We start from the raw sequence: 26,346 nt of genomic DNA on the forward strand, positions 1-26,346 counted from the left end.
GAGCCGAAGTCGGACGCTCAACCGACTGAGCCACCCAGGAGCCCCAGTCCTGGTCAGTCTTAACAATCCTTCTCACTCCTCTTCCTCCTCGAGGAAGCAGCGGGAAGGACTTTAGGCTGATGAACAAAAACTCAAAGTCACGTGACGTGAACTGCAATTAATGAACTAAAGAAGGGAGGAAGGTAGACAGAGACTCTGACAGAAGTGACCATGGTAAGTTAGCACAGGTACTGACATCTGTACTCCTAACTGCAGGGTCAGATCTCTAGCCTGGCCCTAAACTTCCCACTTCATTTGGGTCTCACATCTCCACGGTCTGGAAAGTGTCAAACACCACACAGAAGTTGATCAACAGTCACCCATCCCATCATTTTAAAAAATGTTACCGGGTGGTCGTCAAAGCCGTCTCCGCCTGCCCCCCTTCTCCAACACGCACACCCGCAGCAGGACTCACAGGGGTCTGGCTCATGGCTGCAAGGAGGCCTCGGTTGTGGACCAGGCCTGTCAGATGCATGTGCCCATGCGACCCGGCAGCCAGCGACCTGGCCGCTCTCTGCCTGCCGCACCAGCTCCAGCCATAAGCACAGCCCTGGGGATGGTGGACGTCTGTTGCCGTGTAGGGTCCTAGTTCCCAATCACGACCACTCAGGCAGGGAAGCGATAGTGTTGATGGCAGCCTCCCGATCCCTGGGCGGCAGTGGCGACACGGTGCCGGTGCCGGTGAGGCCTCCTCACTCTCCCAGGGAGCAGCTCTCTGGGATGAGCTGTGGGGAATCTGCTCTGGAGGCCCAGCCTAGGGGGGCGCCCCTCTCCCTTCCCTCACAATGATTTTACAAGCACCTTGTACTTAAAAACAGCTAGAGTGGTTTCTATACACTTCAACTGAACTCTGATTAAGACCAGATTTGGGGGGGGGCGGGGTGTGACTGGGTGGCTCGGTCGGTTGAGCATCCGATTTTGACTCAGGTCACAATGTCTCGGTTCATGGGTTCGAGCCCTGCACTGGGCTCTGTGCTGACGGCTCAGAGCCTGCAGCCTGCTTTAGAGTGTCTCCCTCTATAAATGCACATTAAGAAATTTAAACAAACAAAAAAGACCTGATTTTTGTTTTTGGCAAGTAGTACATGCAACTCTCTCACCTTGACAACATCATGGTATGTGGTCATGACCTAGATATTCCACAGTGGTCTCCTTATAACGGCATTTACTGAAATGGGACCTCCTTACACACGCCCTCCGTTAGAGTCTCATGGGCTACCGCAATCACCCTAAAGCACACTGGCAGGTGAGCATGGAAAGTAACTTTTTATAAACGCCAAGCTAGAGGGACATGTTAACATACCTTATTTCTGAAATTTGGATGTACCTTACAATGAGTGTATAAATTTAATATAGTCTCATTAGCCCTCCAACTGCATCTGTGTGGAAGACATTATCAGATCAATGATGTTCCAGAACTGGTGGCATCTTAGAAGTTAAGAAATAAGGGCGCCTGGGTGGCTCAGTCGGTTAAGCATCCGACTTCGGCTCAGGTCATGAACTCACGGTCTGTGGGTTCGAGCCCCGTGTCAGGCTCTGGGCTGACAGCTCGGAGCCTGAAGCCTGCTTTTAATTCTCTGTCTCCCTCTCTCTCTGCTCCTCCCCTGCTTGCTTGCATGTGTGTGCTCTGTCTCAAAAATAAACATTAAAAAAAAAAAAAAAAAAAAAGAAGTCAAGACATAGAAGTCTTTTGCATGATAAAGCATAGAATTTCTCTTCCATACAGATACCACATAATGGCAAAAGAAAAATACTCAAAAATCATGCCTTAATTCTAGCTATTTCAGAATCCATACTCAAAGATGTAGAGCTCTTAAACATTTTAATTTACATTTACTGAGATCTATATAAAAGAGAACTATTTTCCAGGCCTAAAAGAATCTGTGATTCCAAGGAAGATTTTCATTATTACGATCTCTTCTGCAACCTACACAGCAGCAAACGCGGCAGCAAGAAGTTCCTTAGAACAAGAGGCGAGGGGAAGACGCTACGTGCAGGAGGGTCCATCTGCTGTGTTTATTGGCAGCCCCGGCGGGGTACCAAGCCCTGGCCTTCTGTGTGTTCTGTTGACGGCTTCTGGCCGATCCGTCACCATGGCAACTTGGGGAGCTCAACTCAAAATGAGCACAAACTCATTAACTACTAACTACATTATCTTAGTGCCTGTTGCTAATGAGAGAATGCTGTTTAGAGGTATTTTCTATTCTAATGTATTACAGTTACCTCTCTAAAAAAGCATGAAATTAAATTAAATGCTACTCTTAGTACACCAGACTGGATAATATGAATGTTAAAGTAAATTTGCTTTAATAATGACCGCTAACAGTAAGAATCGTTTTATTAGAAGATTACTTTGTTTTGGTCCTTGGATTCTTCTACTCTCAAGAAATGAACATACAGGCAATTATCATACAGGCAAATATTTCCAACCTCTTTTAAGCAACAGCCAGCAGATTTAGAAGATCCAAGTAGAAAAATTTGATAACAGCATATGTTAAAGCCGAGTAAACAATACAGCATTAACATATATTGGCTTTTCTATCACCTTTTTAATATGGAACACTGGGGATATGAATATGTCCCCAGATGAGGCAACACACTGGACAGACATGAAGGGTGAACAGAGTCCCCTGAGCACAGAGATTCTCGGCTCTCTCACCTCCAGCCTGACCTCGTCTCTTTCCATACTCAATCATCTGGAACTGAACTAGCTCTTGAAAAACAGCAGATCCTAAATCTCATGAAACACAGAAGGTTTAAGTGGAATTATGTCTGAAACGTATTCTCTTAGGGCATGCTTACTGCCTCGTGTGGCAGGACCGCACGCGGGCGCGCGCCTGTGTGTGTGTGTTTTCTGTAATAAATGTACAAATTGTGGAACAGCGTCGATCCTGCGATGTTTATCCTCCAGAAGTGCAGAATCCTACAACCTGCCAGAAGAGGGAGCCCGAGACAGACTATGCCAACATTCAGTGGGAGAAGGCTGGGGAAGGGGAGGCAAACCGGCCATATTGCAAATGGGTTTTGAAAAGGAATATCCCACCTCCACGTGCCCTGTGCACACTGGGTCCCCATCCACCTTAGCCTCAGTGACGCCACTCTCCCCCGTGGCCGACAATTCACCTGCTGTGCCAGCTCTTTGTTTGGTTCCGGAGAATGCCACCCCAGCCGGCCGGCCTTTGCAAATGCCGTTCCCTCTCTCTGTGGGCGCCCTGGAGTCCCCTCTCTGCTCTCCCCGGCCTAGCTAGCTGCCTTCTCTCCATCCTTCAGATCTCAATTCAAGCTTCACTCAGGATGCATCGGCCCCTCGCAGCCCGGTTCCGATTCTTCTGTTCTATGCTCTCATTAAACAATGTTCCTTTCCATCACAGCAGCCGTTCCAGTCAGTAACGACACGGACAGCACTGCGGCTGAGGTTTCTGCCCGTTCCCCGTAAGACTCTCCCCTCCAGGAGGGTGGGAAGCCTACCTGTGCCTTTAAATCTCTCCCCCCACAGCGAACAGTGCCAGCCACACAGGAGGTATTCGGTAAAGTATCCGCCGGAACAGATTAGCCCGGTCAGTCTCCAGGCTCTGTCTGCCCCGCACCACGACCCTTCCTCTCTGCCCACCCCGTGCCACACAGTCACCAAGTAGGCAGCGGTCTCAATGTACCCGCTGCCCCCAGTTCTCTCGCCACCGTCGGACTCATCTTCAATCTGGCATGCTCCGTGATCCTTCTAAAATGTGAACCTCATGATGTCACTCTCCCATTCAAAATCTCCAGTGGCGCCCTCTGGTCTAAAAGGTCACACCTGGAGTCCCAACATGGGCCCTGTGGGCCTCCCTGCCCTCCACCTCTCTAGTTTCAACTCACCGTTCGTGGTAGGACAGGCTGGTGAGAGGGGCCTCATGGGTGGGTTCAGGATGGCTGGGAAAAGGCACCCCCCACCTTGTGTCATGTGCACAGCTGACTTGGGGACAACCGGGAGAGGGGCCAGTCCCAGCCTGTGTTTATCTTGTTCTAAACCACTATTTGCCTTTCCCCCAGTTTTCCCACTTATTTTTACAAACAGGCCATCTTTTCTTCCAGGGATATAAATATTGAATGAAAAGTGAAATGTACTTAAATCCTTTCAGGAACAAGACGTGGGATAAATAAAACACAACCCCCGGAACGTTTTATTGAGTTCATTTGCTTATATATCTAACCTGTGTCTTTGAGAACAGAGAATTTATCTCTGTCTGGTGGATATTTGTTAATTGTCTAATTAATGAACTAACTCGACAACTCTAGCTAGCAAAAGGTGACTAACCACTCCTTTATTAATGCAATCTTTAGTGGACGTGTTAAAAGCTAGATAGAACGTGATCACAACTACTGTATTTTCTGAAATTACTGTGTTACAAATAACCGCACACGTAGAAAGAAAGGGCAACGACTGAGGCATGAAGAAAACTAAGCTGCCATGATGAGTCTCTCTGCCCAGCTCTAGAGGCCAATTTAATAGTAGAAACCAGTCAGGAATAAGAGAGCAAATAACTCAGCTTTTTAAAAGGTAGCAAAACGTTTGACTAATTCGCCAAAGATCCGTGGAGAGCAAGAAAGCACAGGAACGACATTCAACACCATCAGCCCTTACAGATATCCAGTCAAGGGCACAATGAGAGATCACCACCCACCTATTAGAATGGCTACCAAAATCGAGACTGATTTTCCAGGTGTTGGTAAGATGCAGAACTGGGAAGGGGTGTAACCACTTTGAAACGTTCTGCGGTTTCCTCGAAGGGTAAAGCCGTGTCTACTCCAAGATCCGGCCGTTCTATTCCTACACATCGACCACAGAAAAAATCATAGCAAATGTCCATACAGAGACTTCGGTATCAAAGTTCATAGAGGCTCTATTCACGGGAGTTAAAAACCAGAAACAACTCAACGTGCCCACGAACGGGTCAATGGACAAACTGTGATGTACCCAAACGATGGAACTCTGCTCAGCAATGAAGAGGGGTGAACTGCTGATATCCACGACAGGGACGAAATCTCTAAAGCATTACTGAGGGAAAGAAGCCAAGAGTGAATCCTGTGTGATTCCGTTTCCCTAACGAGAGTCTCAAAAAGAAAACCTGCGATAGTGACGGGAAGCGAATCAGCAAACGTTTGCCTACGGACCGATGCAGGCGGGGAGGGCATGGGAAGTGGCTAGGAAGGGTCGGGGAAACCTTCAGGAGTGGTTTCATCGCGGGGACGGTTTCCAGGCTCGCACGCACCGAAACTTACGAAACACGTGCAGTGTACTGTGTGCCAATTTAAATCAATAAAGCTGTTTTAAAAAAAAGAAAAAAAAAAAAAAGAAAGTAATCTGTTAAGTGATTTCTCCGAGAGCAGATTGTCAGCTTCCTTTGGAGCTATAAACTGTAACTTTCGCTAAACTTGGAACTGCCTTTATGTTTAACGTTTGGCTTAGTTAAGCTAAACGGGGATGTGGACTTTCACTTCGTCGGAGACTCATCAGAAGGGCCTGCAAGGAGATGTTGTCAAAGGGCCTGTAACAGAAGCAGCGTGCGGCTTCCCAGCCACCGGCGGATATTCCCTTCCTTCTAAGTCTGAGGGGGAACTTCTACGCACGTACCCGCTTAGCTGTCTTCCCCCCGATAATTTCTATCCTTTTAAGCCGCCTACGTATTAGGGGAAAAGTACCACACCTTAATATACTTTCTTTCATTCCCATGGAAAAAATAGGAATGCATTTATTATATCTTCCTTCCTTCTCCAGGGATTTAACAGAAAAACTAAACAATTACTTTAAACACGGTAACATGGCTAAAGAGAGATATCTAATATTTAAAATCCTCTAAGATACCATCCCATAAAGATCCCTCACAAACTGAATCCCTTAGGCATTTCTTTCAGCCTCACTTGAAAAGACCCTAAGGTACTTCCTAAAATGAGCGATTACACTGACAATGGATATACGATGTTGATGTGTCCCTCACAGGACAGTACGACACATATATAACTGGCAGCCGGAAGATGAGGTTCTAGTGTTCTGCCCCTAATTACAGCTGTCCAGACATAGACTAAGTGCTTAACCTCTCTGAACCTCATTTCCTAATCAATGAAGGAACTGGAGAGTCTCTAAGGATCCCTCATCCCCTAAGATTTTGTTAATTTTGTAGACAGGCAAACAAAACGCCATATTTTATAAACCATACTATGCCGAGCACGCTAACCAGACTTTTAGCTACTGCTTCTAAGAGTAGCTCATACACTCAAAATAATATCTGCTTTGGTTATGTGGATGTGAACGTGAATACACGTGAACTCAGGGAACCTGGCCAATTTCACCACACCGTGTGATTCAGGAACACACGGACGTGACGCCTGATAAAAACAAACCGCTGAGTGTTGTGCTGAGCAAATAGCTCAGGACCGAGTGAACCGCAGTCGGCCAGCGCCGCCGAAGAGGAGGGCCAGCTAACTGGTGAGGTGCAGAGGCTGGGTTCTCACTTCCACTCGTCCATATCTACACCCGACTACGAGATTGGGAGGGCACGCTTCCAGCTTCACTTCTCACCTGCATTCGTACTGAGAGAAATACACGTTGAGAATGAGCCTTAACAGGACTACAGCACAGTGCGTATCATCTGTGACCCCCCAAAACCCCTGTCACCCCGCATAAGGCTGCCGAGAGCATACGGTTTCAACTGATTCACGTTAACAAAAGCTCATAAAGATTTTCGTAAAATTAGCATGACAAATTGAACGCATGGCAAAGTTGAATACCCGATCGCAAAACTTAAATTATAGTCCATCCTTTGAAGCAAGATTAGGAGACTAATCATAATGTGTGAATTTATTACAGTATATGACTCAAAACCATAAAGCATTAATCATATGGGGTTTGAGACATATTGGGTCATCAAGATACTCGCTTTCATACATGATATAATTAACTGAGCTTCCTGTATGAAAACTTATCTATTTTATGAACTTTAGGAAATCTGGTCAAAACCAATAAATGAAATTACTTCACATTTATGGATGTTATAATTAATCCTAAAAAAATTAAATTCATAAAAGACCCAGAACACAATAATAGACAACTTGGGCTCACAAAGTCATCACATCACATAGAAAGCTATCGTTATCTGTGCCCAAATTAAGAGCAGCGCCCAAAATAAAGAAAACAGGTCACTGATTACCGAAGCAAAACCCATTAAAAAGCGTCAGGTGCTCAGACGGCAGAAATACAATACATAGGTTGGTGGTATCTCACGACAGGGTCGTGTCTGACTGCCAGCCCCCAGCTACGAGAGCACCCCGAGTCTCACCGAGGCGTAACAAGTCACTGTGTTCCGCTCCCTCTCCCTCTAGTCACCAATAACGCAGAGAGAGTGTTTCACAGAATTTACAAAAAACAATTTTGCTTGTGAACAGGCTCTCACGAAGGTTTTCCAAGTGCGGAGCGCAGTTCTTTGAGGGGCAGGGGCCGAGGGGAGTGCTCATCAGGGAAAGGGCGGGCCCAGCCTGTGGTGCCCAACACGCACGTCCAGTCAGAGATCCAGAACCACCTTCCTGCAGGCAGTTAATTTCAACCTGAACCAGTAATAGGGGAGCACCTGAGAAAAATGTAAACCTCGATACTGCTCATATTCATTAACGAATTACCTAGCGGCACTGTTAGAGTATTTATAATTTAAAACGCCTTTTTTCGTTGTTTAGAAGACATTAATAACCATTACCGTTATGTGTGCTGAGGCTAGTTATAGTTAGTACAGCTGATGACAAATTGGACCCAAAGGAGCAGTAATTTAGAGGAGGGAAAAGGAGAACGTAAAATACCAGCAGAGTTTGGAGTATGCAACGGCAATACTCATCGGAACGGTAACGGGAAATGACAACTCCGGGTAGTGTGGCAGGACCACGTAAGTCACGATCACTGCACAACCAAAAGCGATTTGTTACTATCTGAAGAGTCAACGATGACAACAGAATACAGCCGAGATTGAATCGGGTTATAAAAGCTTCCCAGAATGTTTTAAAAAAGAAAAAAAAGGGGGGAAGTGGGGGGATTCAGAACAACGATCCTGTAGTTGTAAGAGGTGAGTGTTAAGAAACCACTGTTTCTTATTCAAGATGGTCACTGCCAATACAACTATGCACCACAACCCTTTGGACCTTCTGGAAAAGTGTGATATAAACTCCCACTGCTTCTCAGAGTACAGAAAAATGTCCTTTTTGAGAACCAGGCTGCCGCTCAGTATTGACTTGATAGGAAGTGCCAGGCGTACCGCGACCCTGGTGCAGGGACTCGGAGGCCCGCTTCACGGGGGTCGGGAAGCCCAGGCCCTCTCCGGTCTGCTCTCTCTGCGAACTGCTGGCCAAGTGCGGGCCACTTAACTCGCGCCATCAGCCTGTCTCTTCACGGTAAACTAACACCTGCTCCGCTCGGGCATGCGGTTCAAAGGAAGTCATAGACACAGATTTTACTTCGGAAACCAAGACGCCAAACAAAAGTAGGGTCTTACCAGTGGCACCACCCGAAACGGCACCCCGCTAAGTGTTTACAGCGTGTGTACATGCTTGCATGTGCTTGCGTGTGCTCGCGTGTGTGACTGTGCACACGTGATGGTCCAACAGAAACCGTAACATCGTAACCATTCGTTACAGCTAACCCTTACTGAGCACCAACTGTATGCCGGGCCCTAAGCCCGTTCCCTACATGGTCTCACTGGATCTGCACAAGCAGCTTTACGAGGTGGGAACCATGCGCTCACCAGCTTTCTCATTTTAAACAGGAGGTGCTCGAGGTTGACAAGTGAGGTCGCCGGCCCCAAATTACAGAGCTGGTGTGCGCGGATCCCGCACGCGCACGCGCCACCGGACTGTCCCCGACTAGAGTGAGCACGGAGTGAAGCTCGTGGCGTGGCTGCCGCTTCGCTCCCTTTCCAGCAGATCCCAGGGATGCCCAGGTTTCTGAGGGAACTACGTGCGTTTGCAACACCCACAAGGCAGTCATAAGCAAAGTCGGGCCTCAAAATAATAAAGAAATCTTTTCTGTATCAGTAAGCAAAGAGGGAATAAGAAAAGAATAGACCTCTTTTTATTATAAAGAGTCAGCAAAGAGAAAGTGGAAGCTTCAAAAATGTCAGTATCTTTCAGTCTTACTCAAACCGGATCAACATTATCAGCTTAGTCCTTGTTTGGTGGAAAGCAAACCAAAGGAAAATGAAAAAGCATTTTTTAGAAAGCGAATACAACGTTCTTTAAGCATTTTTAGGTCAAACAAATGCCAATGAAATACAGATGTAAAAACAGTGATAAATGAAGAGTTTCACAGTGAATAATAAAAGAAGATTCAAAAGATTCAAAGGGTTAGAGTCTTTGTTTCTAACTATCAATTGAAACGAGAGTCACCCTCGTCATAAAAAGTCTGCTGCTGCAGTAAAATGTGCCGCCCGCAAACAAAATAAACTTACCTTTGGTTTTTTGATCAGCAGCCTGAAAAAGAAAAAATCAGAAACTCTTTAGGAATAATAATGTGTAGAGTGTGCACATCTATGAAAGTTTATACACAGACTTTAATACTGTAAATTTTAAGAATGAGTTTTTGCCCAGGCGATTTATTAAAATTTATTAGTGAGAAAAATGTATAATTGCCCACATGCTATCACATGCCAACAGTGATCTCAAGACCAAAACAGCCACCTATCTGGAAGCTCATCCGAGCTCTGTATTTTAATACAGACTAAAAAGTATACAGTTTAAATCCCAAGACACATTAAACTAGGCAAGAACAACAAATGGCATAACTTGGTGGATTGAACGCCATAAAATTCAAGTGCGACCGAAAGATTTACAGTAGGACTTTCAATTCTTAACATTTACTAACAGGATTTATAAAAGAACCTCGGCCAAATCTGCGAAACTGGCTTCTAGCTTCCCTAACCAAATCAGTTACGCGGCCCTTTCCTCACTTCTCAGACACGACTGCCCTGGACGGGGCGCCATGAGCGAGGAGCGCGGACCTTCTTTGGCGGCAACAACGAAAACCAGACTCCTCTCAAACGCCGCTTTACCACTTCCAGCCCCCGAAGACAGATACTCTGCGGCTGTCACCCCGTTTCCGTTTCGCTAGTATAACACCTATTTTTTGCTAATCAAAGATTTGGCGTATTGCTTTTTGGAGGTCATCAAACGAAACTCTGTAACATAATGGCCGGGACGGGGCAAATGAGGCACGTGCTGATTATAGTCAATGGGGTGGTGGTTCTGGCCAAACCTTTTTCTGAGCACCTTCCTTCTTTTTCTTTTCTTCCTGCTTTTTCTTTTTCTTTTCTTCCATCAAACGTTCCTCTTTTTGTGTTTCTTGTTCTTTCTCCCTGTTCAACATAAAGAAAGATGGCATTAGTATAAAGTCCCTCTTAAACCAAATGGTACGCAGAAGGGCGCTCCAAGAAGAGGCACTAAAAACGGGGCCATTTCTCGGGGCCGCGGCCAGTTGTCCTGAGCGCACTAGTGCTTCCGTGGCTGTTCATTCAGCCCACGTGTCAAACGCCATGCTTCCAGAAGGCAGTGTGTTAGGCGGTAAGGACACGGCCTGCAACAAGAGTGCTGACACAGCCCGGCCCCAGGCCTGCGTCCCTCTGCCCAGGAGCCTCAGGAGCCTCAGGAGCCTCAGGAGCCTCAGGAGCCTCAGGAGCCTCGCCGTCAGCACCCCCGAGGGCACCGGCACCTATCAAAAACGCAAATTCCTGGGTTCCACCCTAGCCCGAATCAGAACCTTCGGAGAGGATTCTTGTTTTAAGTTTTTCTTTCTTTATTTTTGACAGAGAGAGGAGGAGGGAGAGGGAGAGGGACAGGAAGGCAGGAGCCGAGAGAATCAATCCCAAGCAAGCTCTGTGCTGTTAACGCAGAGCCCGACGTGGCGCTTGAAGTCTCCAACCGTGAGATCGTGACCCGAGCTGAAATCAAGGGTTGCACACGTAACCGACTGAGCCACCCGGGTACCCCCAAGGCACTTAAGCAAAGATTCCTACCCAGCGTGGAGAGCCGCTACAAGGCTACACGGGAACACAGCGCAGAGTCACGGCCCTCGGAAGGGTGAGCCCTGTAAGCCAGGCCTCGAACACTGCAGGAGCATCCGGCTGGCACGGCCTGGTGGGCCAGATACCAACTTACTGCTGGGCAGCTCCAAATTCAACCTTCAACACACACTGCTGTGCGTACCTGGGCGGGTTCCTTCAATATTTCTCCTTTCCAGTGGGCGCGACTGAGCATGTAGCTCGCTGTGAAGATGCCAGTGAGGACCCCAGCCATGGGCCAGAAAGGGCGGTCCCCCAAGCAACCCTGCAGCACGTGGTCTAGTGTCACCTGCCCGTGACCCTTTGCACACAGACACCGTGTGCTCCAGGCCCCCTGCCAATCACCCTGCCCCTACATTCGTCTCTCGTGCTCCCGCCAATGACACGGCCCTCCCGCCGGGACCCCGCGTGCTCCCCATCTCCTGCCGCACTGATACTCCTTCCCCAGCACGTCCACGCGGCCGGCCTGCCACCAGGGCCGCGCTTCCGGTGCTCCCGTGCAGCCGCACGCCTGGCTACTACTGGCCGCGGCTCTCCCACGCCAGGCGCCTGCCACGGAGGGGCACTTCCTGCGGCCCGGCACCCGCGCCCAGGCCGCCAGGGAGGCGCTCTGCCACCAGAGGGCCGCCGCGACGCCTCCCTCGGGGAGCCTGGGCCCCAGCCTCGCTCGGGCACTCTCCCTCAAGCCAAGGCGCCGCGCAGTTTCTACAGTGCCTCCTCTCCCGCCACAGCTTCCTTCTTCTCTGTGGGAAACTTGCCCTGTACGTGACCGTGCCGTTCCTGTCTCCTGCCTCGGCCGCCCGCGCCGGCGCTGGCGGGAAAGAGGATTCACCAGACCAAACAGGGAGCGGCGGGCACAGAAGCCTCAGGAAAACCTCATCCAAGCATACATTAATGTTGTTTGGAAAGTACCGATTTTGAGAGTTCCATTCGTAAATGTGTTTTATATACATACGGTTACACGCATAAGGAGTTTCAACCTACTGCCCGTGTGCACCTATTTAAACACTATCATAATAAACATAATTCAAGTCAGCACCATGTGGGTGGGTGTCCTTAGAGAATATTCTTCTTTATTATTTTATTATTATTTTTTTAATGCTTATTCATTTTTGAGAAACAGAGACAGACTGTGAGCGGGGGAGGGGCAGAGAGGGAGGGAGACGCTGTCAGCACAGAGCCCGACTCGGGGGCTCGAACTCCTGAGCCGTGAGATCATGACCTGAGCTGAAGTCGGATGCTTATTAACCCACCGAGCCACCCAGGCGCCCCGAGAATATTGCTTTTAAAGAAGGATAGTACATTTATCAAGTTTGGGAAATGGTTATTATTCATTTTTCCAGGAATATTTTCATGTTAAAAAGTGCAGAGACCCTAAGAAATCTGCACTTAAACATTCTTATAAGGCGCAGGCAAGTCTGTGAGTGATGGGTGCAGTGCTATAATCGTCGCGCCTCCTGCCACACGTCTTGGAACAAAGTGAATAAATAAAAACCAAGTCGTGGCTGCCTACCTCTATTGTTACACTTTCTTAATCTACAGTACAATGAAAGCCTTAAATTATCTTCAGATATTAAACTTAGTAAGATAGGCAAGTATGGGTACATTTGTAAAAGGTATTCAACTGAAGTGAAGAAAAAAATGATTGCTTAATTCTACTGCTCTGACAAAGTAATTAGAGCCGGCTACTCCCCCAGCTGCACAGCTAAGGTTTCACCATAACAGTAAAATAAAATGTTGTAAATAAAGAGCCCAAGTAGCCACGAGGTATCCTATCCCTACCTGCCAGAGCTCATGTGTATATGACAAGGCGCAATTCACACGTATGGTCTTCAGTACAGTTTTATCTAATTTCCCCCAATTAACAGTAACTTCTTCTACCTCTGACTCCAACACACAGTTACGGCCACTTCTCACTAAAAATCTTTTTTTTTTTTTTTTTAAATCAACGTTTTATTATTTATTTATTTTTTTTTTTTTAATTTTTTTTTAATGTTTATTTATTTTTGAGACAGAGAGAGACAGAGCATGAATGGGGGACGGTCAGAGAGAGAGGGAAACACAGAATCTGAAGCAGGCTCCAGGCTCTGAGCTGTCAGCACAGAGCCCGACGCGGGGTTCGAACCCACGGACCGTGAGATCATGACCTGAGCCGAAGTCGGACGCTTAACCGACTGAGCCACCCAGGCGCCCCTTAAATCAACGTTTTAAATGTGATTTAAATGTGCTTTAAAAATCAACATTTTAAATGTGATTTAAAAATCACATTTTTTACTTTAAAAAGACATCTTCCATAAGTATACTCTCTTTCCAAGGGACACCTTATTACTACTACCTGAAATGATCAAGTAATACTTAATAAGATTCTATCTACCTTTCAGGGCTAGTGAGAAGATTATAAATTTAGATTTGGAGGGGCGCCCGGCTGGCTCAGTCAGAAGAGCACGAACTCTTGATCTCAGGGTCATGGGTTTGAGTACCAAGTTGGGTGTAGAGACCACTTAAAAAGAAAAGAAAAACCACACTCAGATTTGGTAAGTTTCTTGACCTAGTGGAAGAGGAAAAAACTAACATGTGTCAAGTATCGACTATACAGCTGACCCTTGCATATTGTGCAGGTTAGGGACACCGACTCCCCAAGCAGTCAGAAATGCACATGTAACTTTTAACTCCCCCCAGATTTAATTGCTAAGGGTCTGCTGTTGACCAGAAGCCTTACTGATCACATCAACAGTCGATTAACACATATCTGTATATATATTATATACTGTATTATTGTAATAAAATAAGCTAGAGAACATGAAATGTGAAGAAAATCATAAGGAAGAAAAAATGTATTTATGGGACTGTACTGTATTCACCAAAAGAAAATAACCCATGTGTAAGTGGAGCCCCACAGGTGAAATTCCTGTTGTTCAAGGGTCAACCGTATAGAGTTAATCAGTATTTTTCTTACGTGGGACAAGTACGAGACGGACTTACAAGTTAAGCTGCAAGCAGCAGAAAGAAACGGGATGGCCAGGCTGGGAGAATTTCATTTGTAACTTTAATTTTTAATTTCAATTTTTTCTTTTACATCTTACATGTAAATACACAGCTGTATACACGTGTGTAAATGTAATCCTATACTGTTCCCAGCATACTCTGCGGTTTAGTTTCTCATTGGCTTGGCCTTCCTCCTCCCTCCACAACCACAGCAAAGCTCCATTTGCCCTCACTACCCTTCCGGATAATCCCCATTAACCACCTAGTTCGCACCCTTCTGGGTCTTTCCCCACTCTCCTGGGACTGTATGGAAACATACCTACCTACACATTTCTTATGAAGCATTTCATTTGGTCAGTTCTGTAAAGACGGGAACACATTGTACAAACTTTTTTGCATCTTGCTTTTCTCATTCAGTACATATGTGTGAATCTCCTCATCCCCTCCCCCAACGGATAGATCTATTCTTTTTTTTTCCTTAACATGTATTATTTTTGAGAGACAGAGAGACAGAGCATGAGTGGGGGAGGGGCAGAGAGAGGGAGACACAGAATCCCAAGCAGGCTCCAGGCCGTCAGCACAGAGCCCGAACGCTCTTGGGGCTCGAACCCAAGAACCGCGAGATCATGACCTGAGCCGAAGTCGGACGCTTAACCAACTGAGACACCCAGGTGCCCCAAATCTATTATTTCTAATGGCTACATAATATGCCATGGTGGGAACATTATCTTATCACTTTCTGTTCGTACACATGCACTTCCCCTCTGGTTCACTACCACCACCACCAGTAACTCCCAGCGTTTCTGTCCAGCTTCTGCTCAAGAAAACAGCATTGCTTTGACTGGTGGTACAGCTTGTTTCAGTAGCAGTGAAAACTGGGTAAGGAGAAAATCTGATACGAGGCTCAACTTCTGGATGTCAAACTGAACCCAAGGCCAAACTGGATAATAAATCACCTATACTCTGCATGACAAGACATATTATAATGGCCTCCACTATACTGAGTTGGATTAGAAAGAAAGTATTTTTAATAATCTGGGTTTTAAGAATCTAACCTTTCTTTTATTCTCAAATAGTTTAGCAATCACTGGCTTACTAGCAGGCCTTGGGTGGAGGAAGGAGCAACACCCTTATTTTCGAAGCAGCCAGAAGAAGAGAGAGTTGGGAAGTAGGGGAATCCCCGTAACTGAAGCCTCGATGTGTACCAATCATCTCAGTCTTCCTGGCTAAACTCACATTTTCCCAGAGACACCAGGATTCAAAAGATACAATTATGTAGGGAGACTGGGAATGTAGCCACCCCATGCGAAACTATGCTGCTTGCAAAACCTTCCACGTTTCCAGCCTTTCTGTTCGTTGATTACTCTTCTTTTTGTACAAGCGCAGGATTCGATAAAAGAGGGTGGGCCTGTCTCTGCCTTGGAGGGTTAGTTACCAGAAATGGCGGTCAGTCCTCATCCTCAGCTTCACCTACAAGACCCACCACAGCCTATACTCTGAAGTTATCCCGCTTAGACTCCGATGCCTAGTTGTTAAAGCACTCACCAATTCATCGTGGGTTTGTGTTCATCTCATTATTTTCAAAGTGTGGCTAATCCAATTAGAATTTCCTGGCAGTGTTTAGGTTAGAAAGGGCTGATAAAGTGTTACCAGACAAATTTAAAACGGGAAGAAGGAAGTGGTATCCTGTCCAGCTGTCACTGAAATATTTAAGGTTCTTAATTTTTCAACACGTGTTTGAATACCTGCTATGTGCAGGAAATACTCAGGAGATCCTGTGGGCAATACCGAGAGGGAGGGGACATAAAAACAGACTTGGACCTCAAGGGACAGAGAATCTAATAAATAGGAAAGTGAAGTTAAGACCTGAATTACCCTTAATACGTGACAGATGATGGAAATAAACAGAATTATGTAGCAAAGAGCATATGCTTGGGATTTCAGGACAGGGTTCTAAAGTCAAGGTCACTAGCATACAGGAGGTCAAGAACTCATAGGTCCGGGTGCTGGATGGACTGTCTAGAAGAACCAGGAAGTCACTCGGCATTACACCAGGACTAGGGGTGGAAAAGAGAACCACGGCTCTGATGAGTTAAGAGCAGAGGGAGAGTTTTTATTTGAGGATCAAAGGATAAAGTAGTTGATAGAGACTCTGAGGTCTCCTGATGTTCACACCTTTGTATAAATGCCCTCCTCAATGGCATTATACAATGTTCACTCATTGTATAAATGAGTGTGGGAGGGACCCAGGACTTGCTTCTCACCATTAAAATATAGCAGAGGTGATGATATGCTGCTCCCTTCACTACGTTATTTAAGACTCCCCCTTTTTTAGCAGACTGGTTTTAGTCTCCCTCTTGGGTGCTGGCTTTGAAGACACAGCTGCCATGAATCCTACTGTTGCAAGGTAATGAATTCTGTCAACAGCCTTAGTGAGCTTGGAAGCCCATCCTTCCCCAGTCAAGCCCCCCCCCCAACCCCCCAAAATGAAAAGCCAGCCCAGGCCTGGACTGCAGCCTAGAGCAGGCCCAGCTAAGTCATGCCCAGCCTCCTTGACTACAGACATTGTGAAATACTGAATGTATAGTGTTAGGCTCTAACTAGGTTTGTGGTGATCTGTTATGCGGCATGGAAAACCACTGCAGGTAGTAATTTATGACTTCTGGGGCTGACCGAGACGGAGGAAGCCCACAAGAGCCTCTCTCAGCTGCTGATTATAATAAAAAAACCAGATGAAGTACAATGTAAATACAAAAACACAGCAAGAAAAGAAAGTGAAAAGCAGGTGGGGTAGGGAGCAGACTTAAAACTTGGGGAGAGGGGCGCCTGGGTGGCTCGGTCGGTAAAGCGTCCGACTTCGGCTCAGGTCACGATCTCGCAATCTGTGAGTTTGAGCCCTGCGTCAGGCTCTGTGCTGACAGCTCAGGGCCTGGAGCCTGCTCCGGATTCTATGTCTCCCTCTCTCTGCCCCTCCCCTGCTTGCACTCTCTCAAAAAATAAATGATAACATAAAATAAAATAACAAACAAACAAACTTGGGGAGGTGACCTGTATGGGGGTGAGTTTCTCTTCTTCCCCTTTTCTCTCGCGCCTGTTACTTTGTCCACAGGTAGGTCCCAGTCACAGAGCTGTCCTGGGGCAGCGGTGGCACAGGCAGCTAAAACTGAGAGAACCCTATCTTTCTTTCTTTCCTTTTAAAATGTTTATTTATTTATTTTATTTTTGAGAGAGAGAGAGCGCACGCGAGGAGGGGCGGGGGGGGGGGGGCAGGAATCCGAGGCGAGCTCTGTGCCGACAGCAGTGAGCCTGATGCAGGGCTCCAATTCACAAACCAGGAGCTCATGACTTGAGCTGAACTGAGACACTCAACCGACTGAGCCCCGCCAGGCGCCCTGAGAGAACGTCTTCTTTCTAACGGAGGATTAGGAAAAGGAGCTCTTGAGAGCAACACAGTGTGGGGGAATCCCAGAGAGGAACTGGCCGGAGAAGACCTCTAAATGCGGTGTATAAATGTTCCCAGTTCTGGGCTCACATGCGAGTCACCCACGAGTGGGACAGATCCAGAACAGCAGAGTAAAGGCTTTGAGAAAACAACAGCAACAAAAACCAACATACTCTGGAGGAGTTTATAATAGGACTCAAAATCTGTACAACATATTCAGAATGTCCCGAATAGAATCCAAGATTACTCCTTATACACAGAACCAGGAAAATGTAGCCACTGCCAGGACAAAGACAAAGCAAGCTGGCTCTCAGATGACCCGGATGCTGGAATTAACTTTACACTTGATCTTAGCCAAAAGGCCGAGAAGCGATTGGAATTAACTTTAAAGCAGTTATTATAACTTTGTTCCAGGAGGCAATAAAGGTACATACATTTGAAACAAATAGGAAGTTAGGAGTTCACAGCAGATAAATAGAAACTATAGAAGAACAGAAAGATAAAAGATTAAAAAAAAATGAAGAGCCTCAGAGACCCTTAGATATTATCAAAAGGCCCAATAGTCATGTTATTGGACTTCTAGAAGTAGAAGAGAAAGACTCGTGTGAAAAGACAATGGTGGGAAACCTCCCCAATTTGGTGAGATTCAAAAAGCTCTGTGAACTCCAAATAGGGATAAACTAAAGGAAAGCACACTCAGACATAGCATATACTAAGCATATACTGGGGCATAGCATATACTAAGCATATACAAGCAGGCAGTTTCAAAAGGCAATGCGGTGTATCGCTCCATTTATGTGACACTCTGGGAAAAGAAAAATCATGGAACAGCAAACAGACCAGGGATTGCCTGGGGCCAGGGGTGGAGCGAGACGCTGACTACAAAGGGGCAGAGCAAGGGAATGTTTGGGAAGGGTGCCGGGATTTCCTAATAAATCTTGACGGGGAGGGTGGTTATATGCATGTATGTATTACATATACGCTGCGTGTATTTGTTGGAACTTACATTAACTGTACACCAGAGAGTGAATTCTATTGCATGTACTTTTAAAAAGCGAAAAGAACAAAGAAACCGAAAGCAAAAAACAAAACAAAACAAAAAAACCAAAAACGAAAGCAAAGAAATAGTGATTTAGAAATGAGCATGGTAGGGGGTGTGGTTCTGGAGAATGCTGAATCCCTCCCTCCCTCATGTGTCCCTCTGTCCCTCATTCCTGGTCTGAGGAGAGGAAGGGTTTGAATTAAACGGATGGGGTTGGTGGGGACAAGGGCCAGGGTTAAGGGTTTTCACGTCCCACAGGACCAGAATGCCACAAGGCACACAGGGAAGCTCTGGAGGAAAGGACAAAGAAACTGACTCGGAAGAGATCCTGCAGGAAGCTGGACTTTGGAAGGATGGAGAAGAACCATGGCAAAATCAATAGGCCTGAAGGCATTTCAAAGGAACTCCGACGTAATTTTCATCTTGGTGCGAACAGGCCTCCGGCCCCAGGATTCGGTTCTCAAGACGTGCTGCTGTGTCTACAGCACCGAACCAGACCACCCGACAGCGCCTCAGCAGCGGCTACTGAAGTCTGACCCAGCAGAGACTTGACAAACAGCCTTTTCCGCTTCTCACCTTCAGGGTGCTGGTTGTCCACCACATAGGCACATCCGTTTCCCGGTTTCACCAATGTTTTCCTACATTCTGTTATCTTCTTCCGCTGGCTTTTTATCACAGAACAAAAGGATGTTCCTCACTTCGGCTGGCGTTTCTCTGAACCATCAGGCTGGTTACCCCTGTCTGTTATTTTTGCCAGGCAGCTCCCTCTACTTGTCCACTGGTAACTGCGCCCCTCAACTTCCCCTGGAGCACCAGGCCCTCCCTCCCTTGAACTCCATGGACTTTTTGAGGGCACTGGCTCCAATCAAAAGGTACCACACTCCCGAGCCATCCGCTAGATTCAGGGACGACTCTAAGGTTCAGGGATGGACCTAACAGGATCAGAGGAACGGAAGCTGCTGGAACATCTCCCAACCACGGAAGGCCTGGAAATGAAACCAACACCAAGGAAGAGAAGCTGAGAAATGGAGTGAGGACGGAGTCTCCGGGACCAGGACCTACGTCCCTGGAGCCCAGAAACAGCCTGTTCCTTGGTCTGGCACCCCAGTGCCTTGCCTGTGCCTGGCCCTCCTGGGCCCTCCTCGGAATGTGAATCCTGCACCGAGTGGCAGACAGCTGGGGCAGACGTGTCTCACCGGCTGCTCCCTTCAAAGCCGTCCACTGGCGCTGGCTACCCAGGTCCTGAGAGCTTTCTGGTGTTGCCTTCAGTGATGTCAGCTGCCTCCTAGCATCCCCGAAGTCCCCCCTTCCCTTCCCTCCTTAAATCAAAGAACCGATAGACACAATAACTTTTCAATAACCTATTTAATTTAGGCCTGCGTAGAAAGGGAAGTGCTGACTGCATGCAGCACTATTTAACTATGATTCGTCTCAAAACGAATCAGGTTCAGTAAACATTTTAACCACTCTAAAAGCTGCTTTCGTGTCACCATATTAACATGTCAATTACAGGTATAGGAGTCACAAGTGCCATTTTGTAAAACCTTTTATTTCATTTCTGAGTTAAAGCAGCCTCAAAATGAAAACGACCCTACAATTTTTAACGCTACTCCGTTTTCAGAGTCAATTGATATAATGACACTTGAATATGTGTACTTTAAACATGCTTAAAGTAACAGAAGCGAATCTCCAACCAGCCTCTCAGACACAGTGGTCTTTGCTGCCACGTCCTGGTGTGTACCCACCAAGCGGTTGTTACCAATGATCAGGATTTCATTGTTCGCTACAAATTTTCAAAATACGCCCTGTGTGTAACCAGTGATAAGCATGCTTTCCCCAAGTGTCTCCTTCCAAATACTAAGGAATCTGGAGGTAGGGAGCTAAGCTGGCTATTGACTTCCTGCCTCTTAGCTCCACACTCAGCTTTTGGCCGGCTCTGTGAAAACTGATCTGGGGCCTTTCAACGTTTTTTCTTTGCCAGCTGGCATGACGCTACACTTGTTCAGTAGAGGGCGCTGGAGAGATACGGCAGAAGAAGAGTGGTGGGTTTTTTTTTTTTTTTCCCTCCTTGGCAGGCTCCTTGCAATGCTGCTGGCCACCCAGCAACCTCCTTCCTAGCTGCTCCCCTGCTCCCCCTGCCCAGTGAGTTCGCCTCTATCCCATAGCCACAGCTGTTCCCTCTCCAATGAGGTCTGGACCTCAGCCTGGGAGGCTCTCACAGGGTGCCTCATCTCAGCCCTGGGGGCAGCGGTCCTGCTTCTCCCCCCTATTCCCACATTCTCAAAAACTCTGTTTCTACCTAGCCAGTCCCTTTTACTTCAATCCCCTGCTATAGCTGGTGATCCCTTAAACTTTCCCAGTTCACACTGCTGCATGGTTTCTCTCTCCTCACTGATCGAAGAATCCTTAAATCAGAGCCTATTTCAATTCTGTCAATAAACTGCACTTTTTGATACGGTCACACCAGCAAATAAAAACCAAAGATGTGTCTAAATGACAAACAAATGGCACTGAAGTATATAACTACAAGTTACACTTAAATAATAACACACACCTCAAATACGAAACCTGATAGATGGTGGAAAAGACCACTTGCCTGAATCTGTCCAGTGTTTTGCGTTGTTTTTTCTTTCTTTCTTTCTTTCTTTCTTTCTTTCTTTCTTTCTTTCTTTCTTTCTTTCTTTCTTTCTTTCTTTCTTTCTTCCTTCCTTCCTTCCTTCCTTCCTTCCTTCCTTCCTTCCTTCCTTTCTTTCTTTCTTTCTAAAACTCCATTATACCTCTGTGTTCTAAAACTTGTGGTACATCTGGGCAAATTCAGAAAAGGGTCTCCTTCATGATCATGAAAGAAAGGACAAAGTCCCAGCGCCATATGACTGCAGGGCACTCCCTGAAGCCACGAAGCCGACGCCTGGGGCACTTATCAATGAGCGCTCTGGGCTGCAGATGATCTCCAGGGTAACTTTCTATTAGGAAATTCTGCAATTCTGTGAACTAAAAAGACTGTTCGCTGTAGATTCAGTTTTGGGAGCCATTAAGCTAACTTGTGCTCAGGGTTGGATTCTAATTTGGGAGAGCAGGCAAGTGCACAAGACCTGAGCAGAAATAGCTTTATGACAATCTCCACACAGGGAAAGTCAAATATAAAAAGAGATGATACCACCATCCAGCCAGTCCTCTGATCTGGAAACACCTGTGAAGTTCAGGGTTTGTATGGAAGGACAGCAGAAAAGAAGGGTTCACAGATATGCACTGGACTCACAAGCTGGTAAAGGGAGTCAAGTGCTGCCTAAACAGTTTCCATAATGAAACGTAAGGTAGAAAAAAATGACCAATTATATGTGCTAAAGAAAAAAAAAAACCATCCCACAGGTATTAAAAGGATTGTTAATATTTCACATCAAAAAATGTGAAATGTAGAAACTTGTATTTCAGAAATGAACAAGAAAACCTACCCGAAAATCTCAGTTATATAAAAAAATTTTAATTTTCTTAAAAAAAATTTTAATGTTTATTTTTGAGAAAGAGAGAGAGAGAGAGAGAGCAAGAGCGAGGGAAGGGTAGAGAGCAAGGGAGACACAGAATCCCAAGCAGGCTCCAGGCTCTGAGCTGTCAGCAGAGTCCGACATGGTGCCTGAACTCACAAACCTCGAGATCATGACCTGAGCCGAAGTCGGAGACTTAGCATACTGAGCCACCCAGGCGCCTCTGAAATTTTAATTTTCTATTTTGTTTTTAAATGCATGCCAAGTTCATATGGAAACAAACAAACAAACAAACAAACACTCCAGACAGATGCTACGGTTACCACCTAGGTTAAGGAAGAAAGCATTCTATAATTTGCTGTATGTACTATTCTTATATACCCAGGTTTAGTCTTTAGTCGTTCACGGTGAACTGCTTACTGAGCCAGTTTGAGGCCCTGACCTGCTCAGTCCCATGCTTTGTAGATTAACAAGTATTTGCCAGTCACAGGCTGCTGTCCCTGCACTTTAAATTGCTATCTTGCAATTACTGCCACAACCCCCCAATTCTAACACTCAAAGTTCAGAAACGGTATGAACTGCGTATCCAATACTATGTTCATATAACCATTTTTAAAAGCAAATGTTTCTGGGATGCCTGGCTGGCTCAGTGGGTCGAGCAGGCAACTCTTGATCTCAGGGTTGTATGTTTGAGCCCCACAATGAATGTAGAGATAACTTAAAAATAAAAAAAAAATTTTTTTTTTTTAAGCAAGTATTTCCTATTACGCTCATAAAGTTACCTTTCTGCTAGCTGCCAACATTCTGGCTTTCTGATTTAAAAAAAAAAAAAAAAAAAAAAGCCTAGAATTTACCTCCTTAAAGGACTTTAATGGAACCACAGCTAGTAAGGATTAATACAGGTATGCAGAGCTAACCTACAATTTGCCCTATAGTGGAAGCAACTACCAATTTCCCAAATTATGTTACTATTTATGATTCAACTTCTTTCTCTGTCCTTTATGGCTTCTCATTAACCTTGAGAACACACACCAGTTCTACAATGGTAGAAAAAGTTTCCCTGGCCCTCAGGTCTAAATAAGGTTTTCAGGGGATACCTCGCATAGGTGACAGAGTCCAGGCCTGGACAGCCTCTTTCGGGCCCTGGGGCACGCACAGGGCAGGCTTGATTAAACAATCTCTCACAACCTCCCCATAGCCAAAAGCATGATGGGAAATCTCAGGGAACTCTCAAAACCTCAGTAGTTCTCTGGGGAACCAAGGCAACACGGTCCAAACATGAAGGTTTCTGATGGTTTTGCTTAATCCAAAGATATAACCTAGAAGATCAGACAAACCTCCATAAATACCAAGCCCAACGGAAAAAATACTAGGGCAGCAGAAGCCTGGGGTTGTAGTCTTTGGAAAAACTAACGATGACAATAGCTGTCATTTACTAAGCACTGGGCTAGGAAGGCCTTTTAAACAGATGATCTCATTCGTTCCTCAAGAGAATCTCGTTGAGCGGCACCTGGCTGGCTCAGTCGGTAAAGCACGCAACTCTCGACCTTGGGGTCGTGAGTTCGAGCCCCATACTGGGCACAGAGATTACTTCAAGAAACAAGAAGAAGAGGACCTCCGTGAGTAGCCCACCGTGACACTGACAGTAAGCGACAGCTGCCATTCAAGCGGAGGTCTGACTGCATCTCAAGCATGTGTTTCATCCATCACGCCACACTGCGTCCCCGAAGAGCACACAGACTCTTCGCTGTGGTCCAAGAGTGAGAGCCACCTGCTTCAGACGTGAGATACACCGATGGTGAGGCTGACCTCACGTGGTTAGAAACAGAAGAGCCCGACCGGGACGGTCTCTTCGATGATCATCAGGTGCAGCGCAGGGAAAGCTGCTATAAGAGGCCCCCAAACACAAGCACAACGTCCTCAAGATGTTTCTCCCCCGCGGCCCACAGGCTGGCCAGGCATCACTGTTGCAGGAGGTCACCAAGGGACCCACGTTCTTCTCACTCACTAGAAGGGGGAAAGGAGGAACTGGAGAGCAAGCCATCTCCTTTTCCGTTCACTCCCGGGCAGCCCACGCTTCATTTCTGCTGACATCCGATCAGTCAGAACTTACCCGCGTGCCCGTGCCTAGATCCAAGGAGGGCCGCGGAAAAGGTCTCTTTGAGCACAGCTACAACTTCTTCCAAAAGGAAGGACAGAAAGCATTCCAGAGGGATCATCGACAGCCTCGGGAACCGACGGATGGCCGGCCCACCTCTACACAGAGAGCAAAAAAAGTTCTTCCAAAAAACAGGTACACGCACACATACACAAATTTGAATCTGTGTGTTACTTGAGCGAATGATACACAAATCAAGTCCCCAACATTCAACTCGGCAGAGTATGACCAAAATGACTACAGGCAGAAACTTCTTCAAGGGATCACTGACCAGTTACCTGCTAGTGGCTACAGGAAAATCTTAGCAATGCTTCCAAGGAATGACTGAGGTTCTCAGTAAATCTTCCACAATGAACTTGTTACAAAATACCAAATTGTATCTAATCTAAGACGCCTTCAGATGTAAGATGCACCATTAATTCACGTGCCACTAAGAAAAATGCTGCCAAATGCACCATAATATGCCGTTATCTACAAGATGTGTGCCTATTTCAGATACGGTGAAAATGAGAAAAACGTTTCTTAGAACCATTGAAATAGAGTATGCCCCTGAAAAAACGTATCAAATTGATCTACCCTATAAAATCACTGGATAAAAACCAATTAAATTTTAGAAGACAAATTGTTATAGTTGCTATTAGGCCATCCTTTATGATGATAATATAAATATACCGAGGCCATACCTATACATCAGGAATTAGAAACAAAACAAAACCCAATTCTATGGGAAAGACAAACAGCTACCTTTAGAACACACTCATTACAATTTGCTAAGAAGCACAGGGTGCTGTGAGAGCACAGGATGGGAGGGCTTTCTGGCCTCATCAGGAGAGTACGGAGGGTCGCCTATGGAAGTGAGTGAAATTCCGGAGGACAGCCAGCTGCCACGGCAAGGGACACAGCATGGACCACGGAAGCTCTACAGTGGGGAAGGAATAAGACAAGTTGGGGAAACAGCAAGTGATTAGCAGGCTGAAAGCAAGGGAGCAGTGAAGAAATGGCTAGCACAATTCTGGCTCCTACGGAGAACAGATTATAAGGGGCTAAGAATGGACAAGTGGAAACCAATGAGTAGGCTCCTGCTGTCAGTCAGAGGGAGTTTAGACTTGGTACTTTAGATTTGTGGATTTCCAAATTAGGGGGTGTCTCGGGGCAGGGGGTTTGGGGCTAGAAAGCAGGGTTTGAAAATTATTTAAGAGAAAGAATGAATGGGGCTTGGTGACTAAGTAGAAATAGGCATAAGGGAAGGGGAAGCATCAAAGAGAACCCTTGGGTTTCCCACCAGGGTGACTAAGTAAGATAATGGCGTCGTTCGCCGAGATAAACACTGGAGAAGGGCATGTTGACTTTGAGATGTGTGAGCACGAAGCTGGGAAGGGAGCTGGCAGACAGATATGCAATTCTGGATTCAGAGCAAAGATTCGGGCTGGAGAAAAATCTAGAGAGATGTCAGTGTAGAAATACAAATCAAAGCCATGCTCATAGCTGTGGTCAGTAGAGAAGGGGGTTAGAGCAAACAGAAAGGAGGGCCTGGGGCAGAAGCTTAAGGAACATCAGCATGTAAAGGTCAGGCTCAGATAGATGAGACAGTCATTCAAACGTCCATTCATTGTTTATGCATCGATTATTAACAACTGGCCACAATGTGCCACTCTGTTTTAGGTATCCTTTAGGTATCCTTAGGATACCCAGGATATGTAAGATCCCCATTTATTAAGGAGCTTACAGTTCAGTGTAAAACCCAAGTCAAGCACCAAGGTAATTTCAGTTTGTGATAAGTGTTATGAAGAAAATAAAACTGGCTTTGCAACTCAAATACTAGGAATGGCACGAAATCAGTGATGAGATTTCCGAAATGAGAAGTGACTACTGAGAAAATCCCACACAGAGTACAATCTTTCCTCAACTTACACCAGAGGTGCCTTCCCGGGAAATTCAGCGTATGTTATCACAACAGCACAGAAAACTGTACAGTATACACATAAGATAGGTTCTGCACTAAAATAAACTGGCTTTTCACCTACCTGGACATCCGTCTAGAGGGATATCCGAGTCAGGAAGGACGCAGGATGAGTCTGTATTATATGGGACTGGTCCGGGCACTAGGAAAGATCCAGGATCTCTGGCTCCTA

The 26,346-nt window shown here is 46.2% G+C and overlaps 1 protein-coding gene across 4 annotated transcripts in view; it reads right to left on the reverse strand.

Moving 5' to 3' along the window:
• Positions 1-26,346, reverse strand: part of TNRC6C (trinucleotide repeat containing adaptor 6C) — a 146,853-nt gene that overhangs the window by 89,557 nt on the left and 30,950 nt on the right. For all 4 annotated transcript variants that reach the window (XM_058702806.1, XM_058702804.1, XM_058702805.1 and 1 more), the window contains exons 2-3: positions 10,304-10,403; positions 9,501-9,522 (exon numbers count right to left, since the gene is read on the reverse strand). In XM_058702806.1, coding sequence (XP_058558789.1) covers positions 9,501-9,522; positions 10,304-10,366 — 85 coding nt within the window. In that variant the 5' untranslated portion in view covers positions 10,367-10,403. The remainder of the gene's footprint in view (positions 1-9,500; positions 9,523-10,303; positions 10,404-26,346) is intronic.

Source organism: Neofelis nebulosa, chromosome 16 (genome assembly GCF_028018385.1).
Source record: "Neofelis nebulosa isolate mNeoNeb1 chromosome 16, mNeoNeb1.pri, whole genome shotgun sequence".
Classification (NCBI taxonomy): Eukaryota; Metazoa; Chordata; class Mammalia; order Carnivora; family Felidae; genus Neofelis; species Neofelis nebulosa.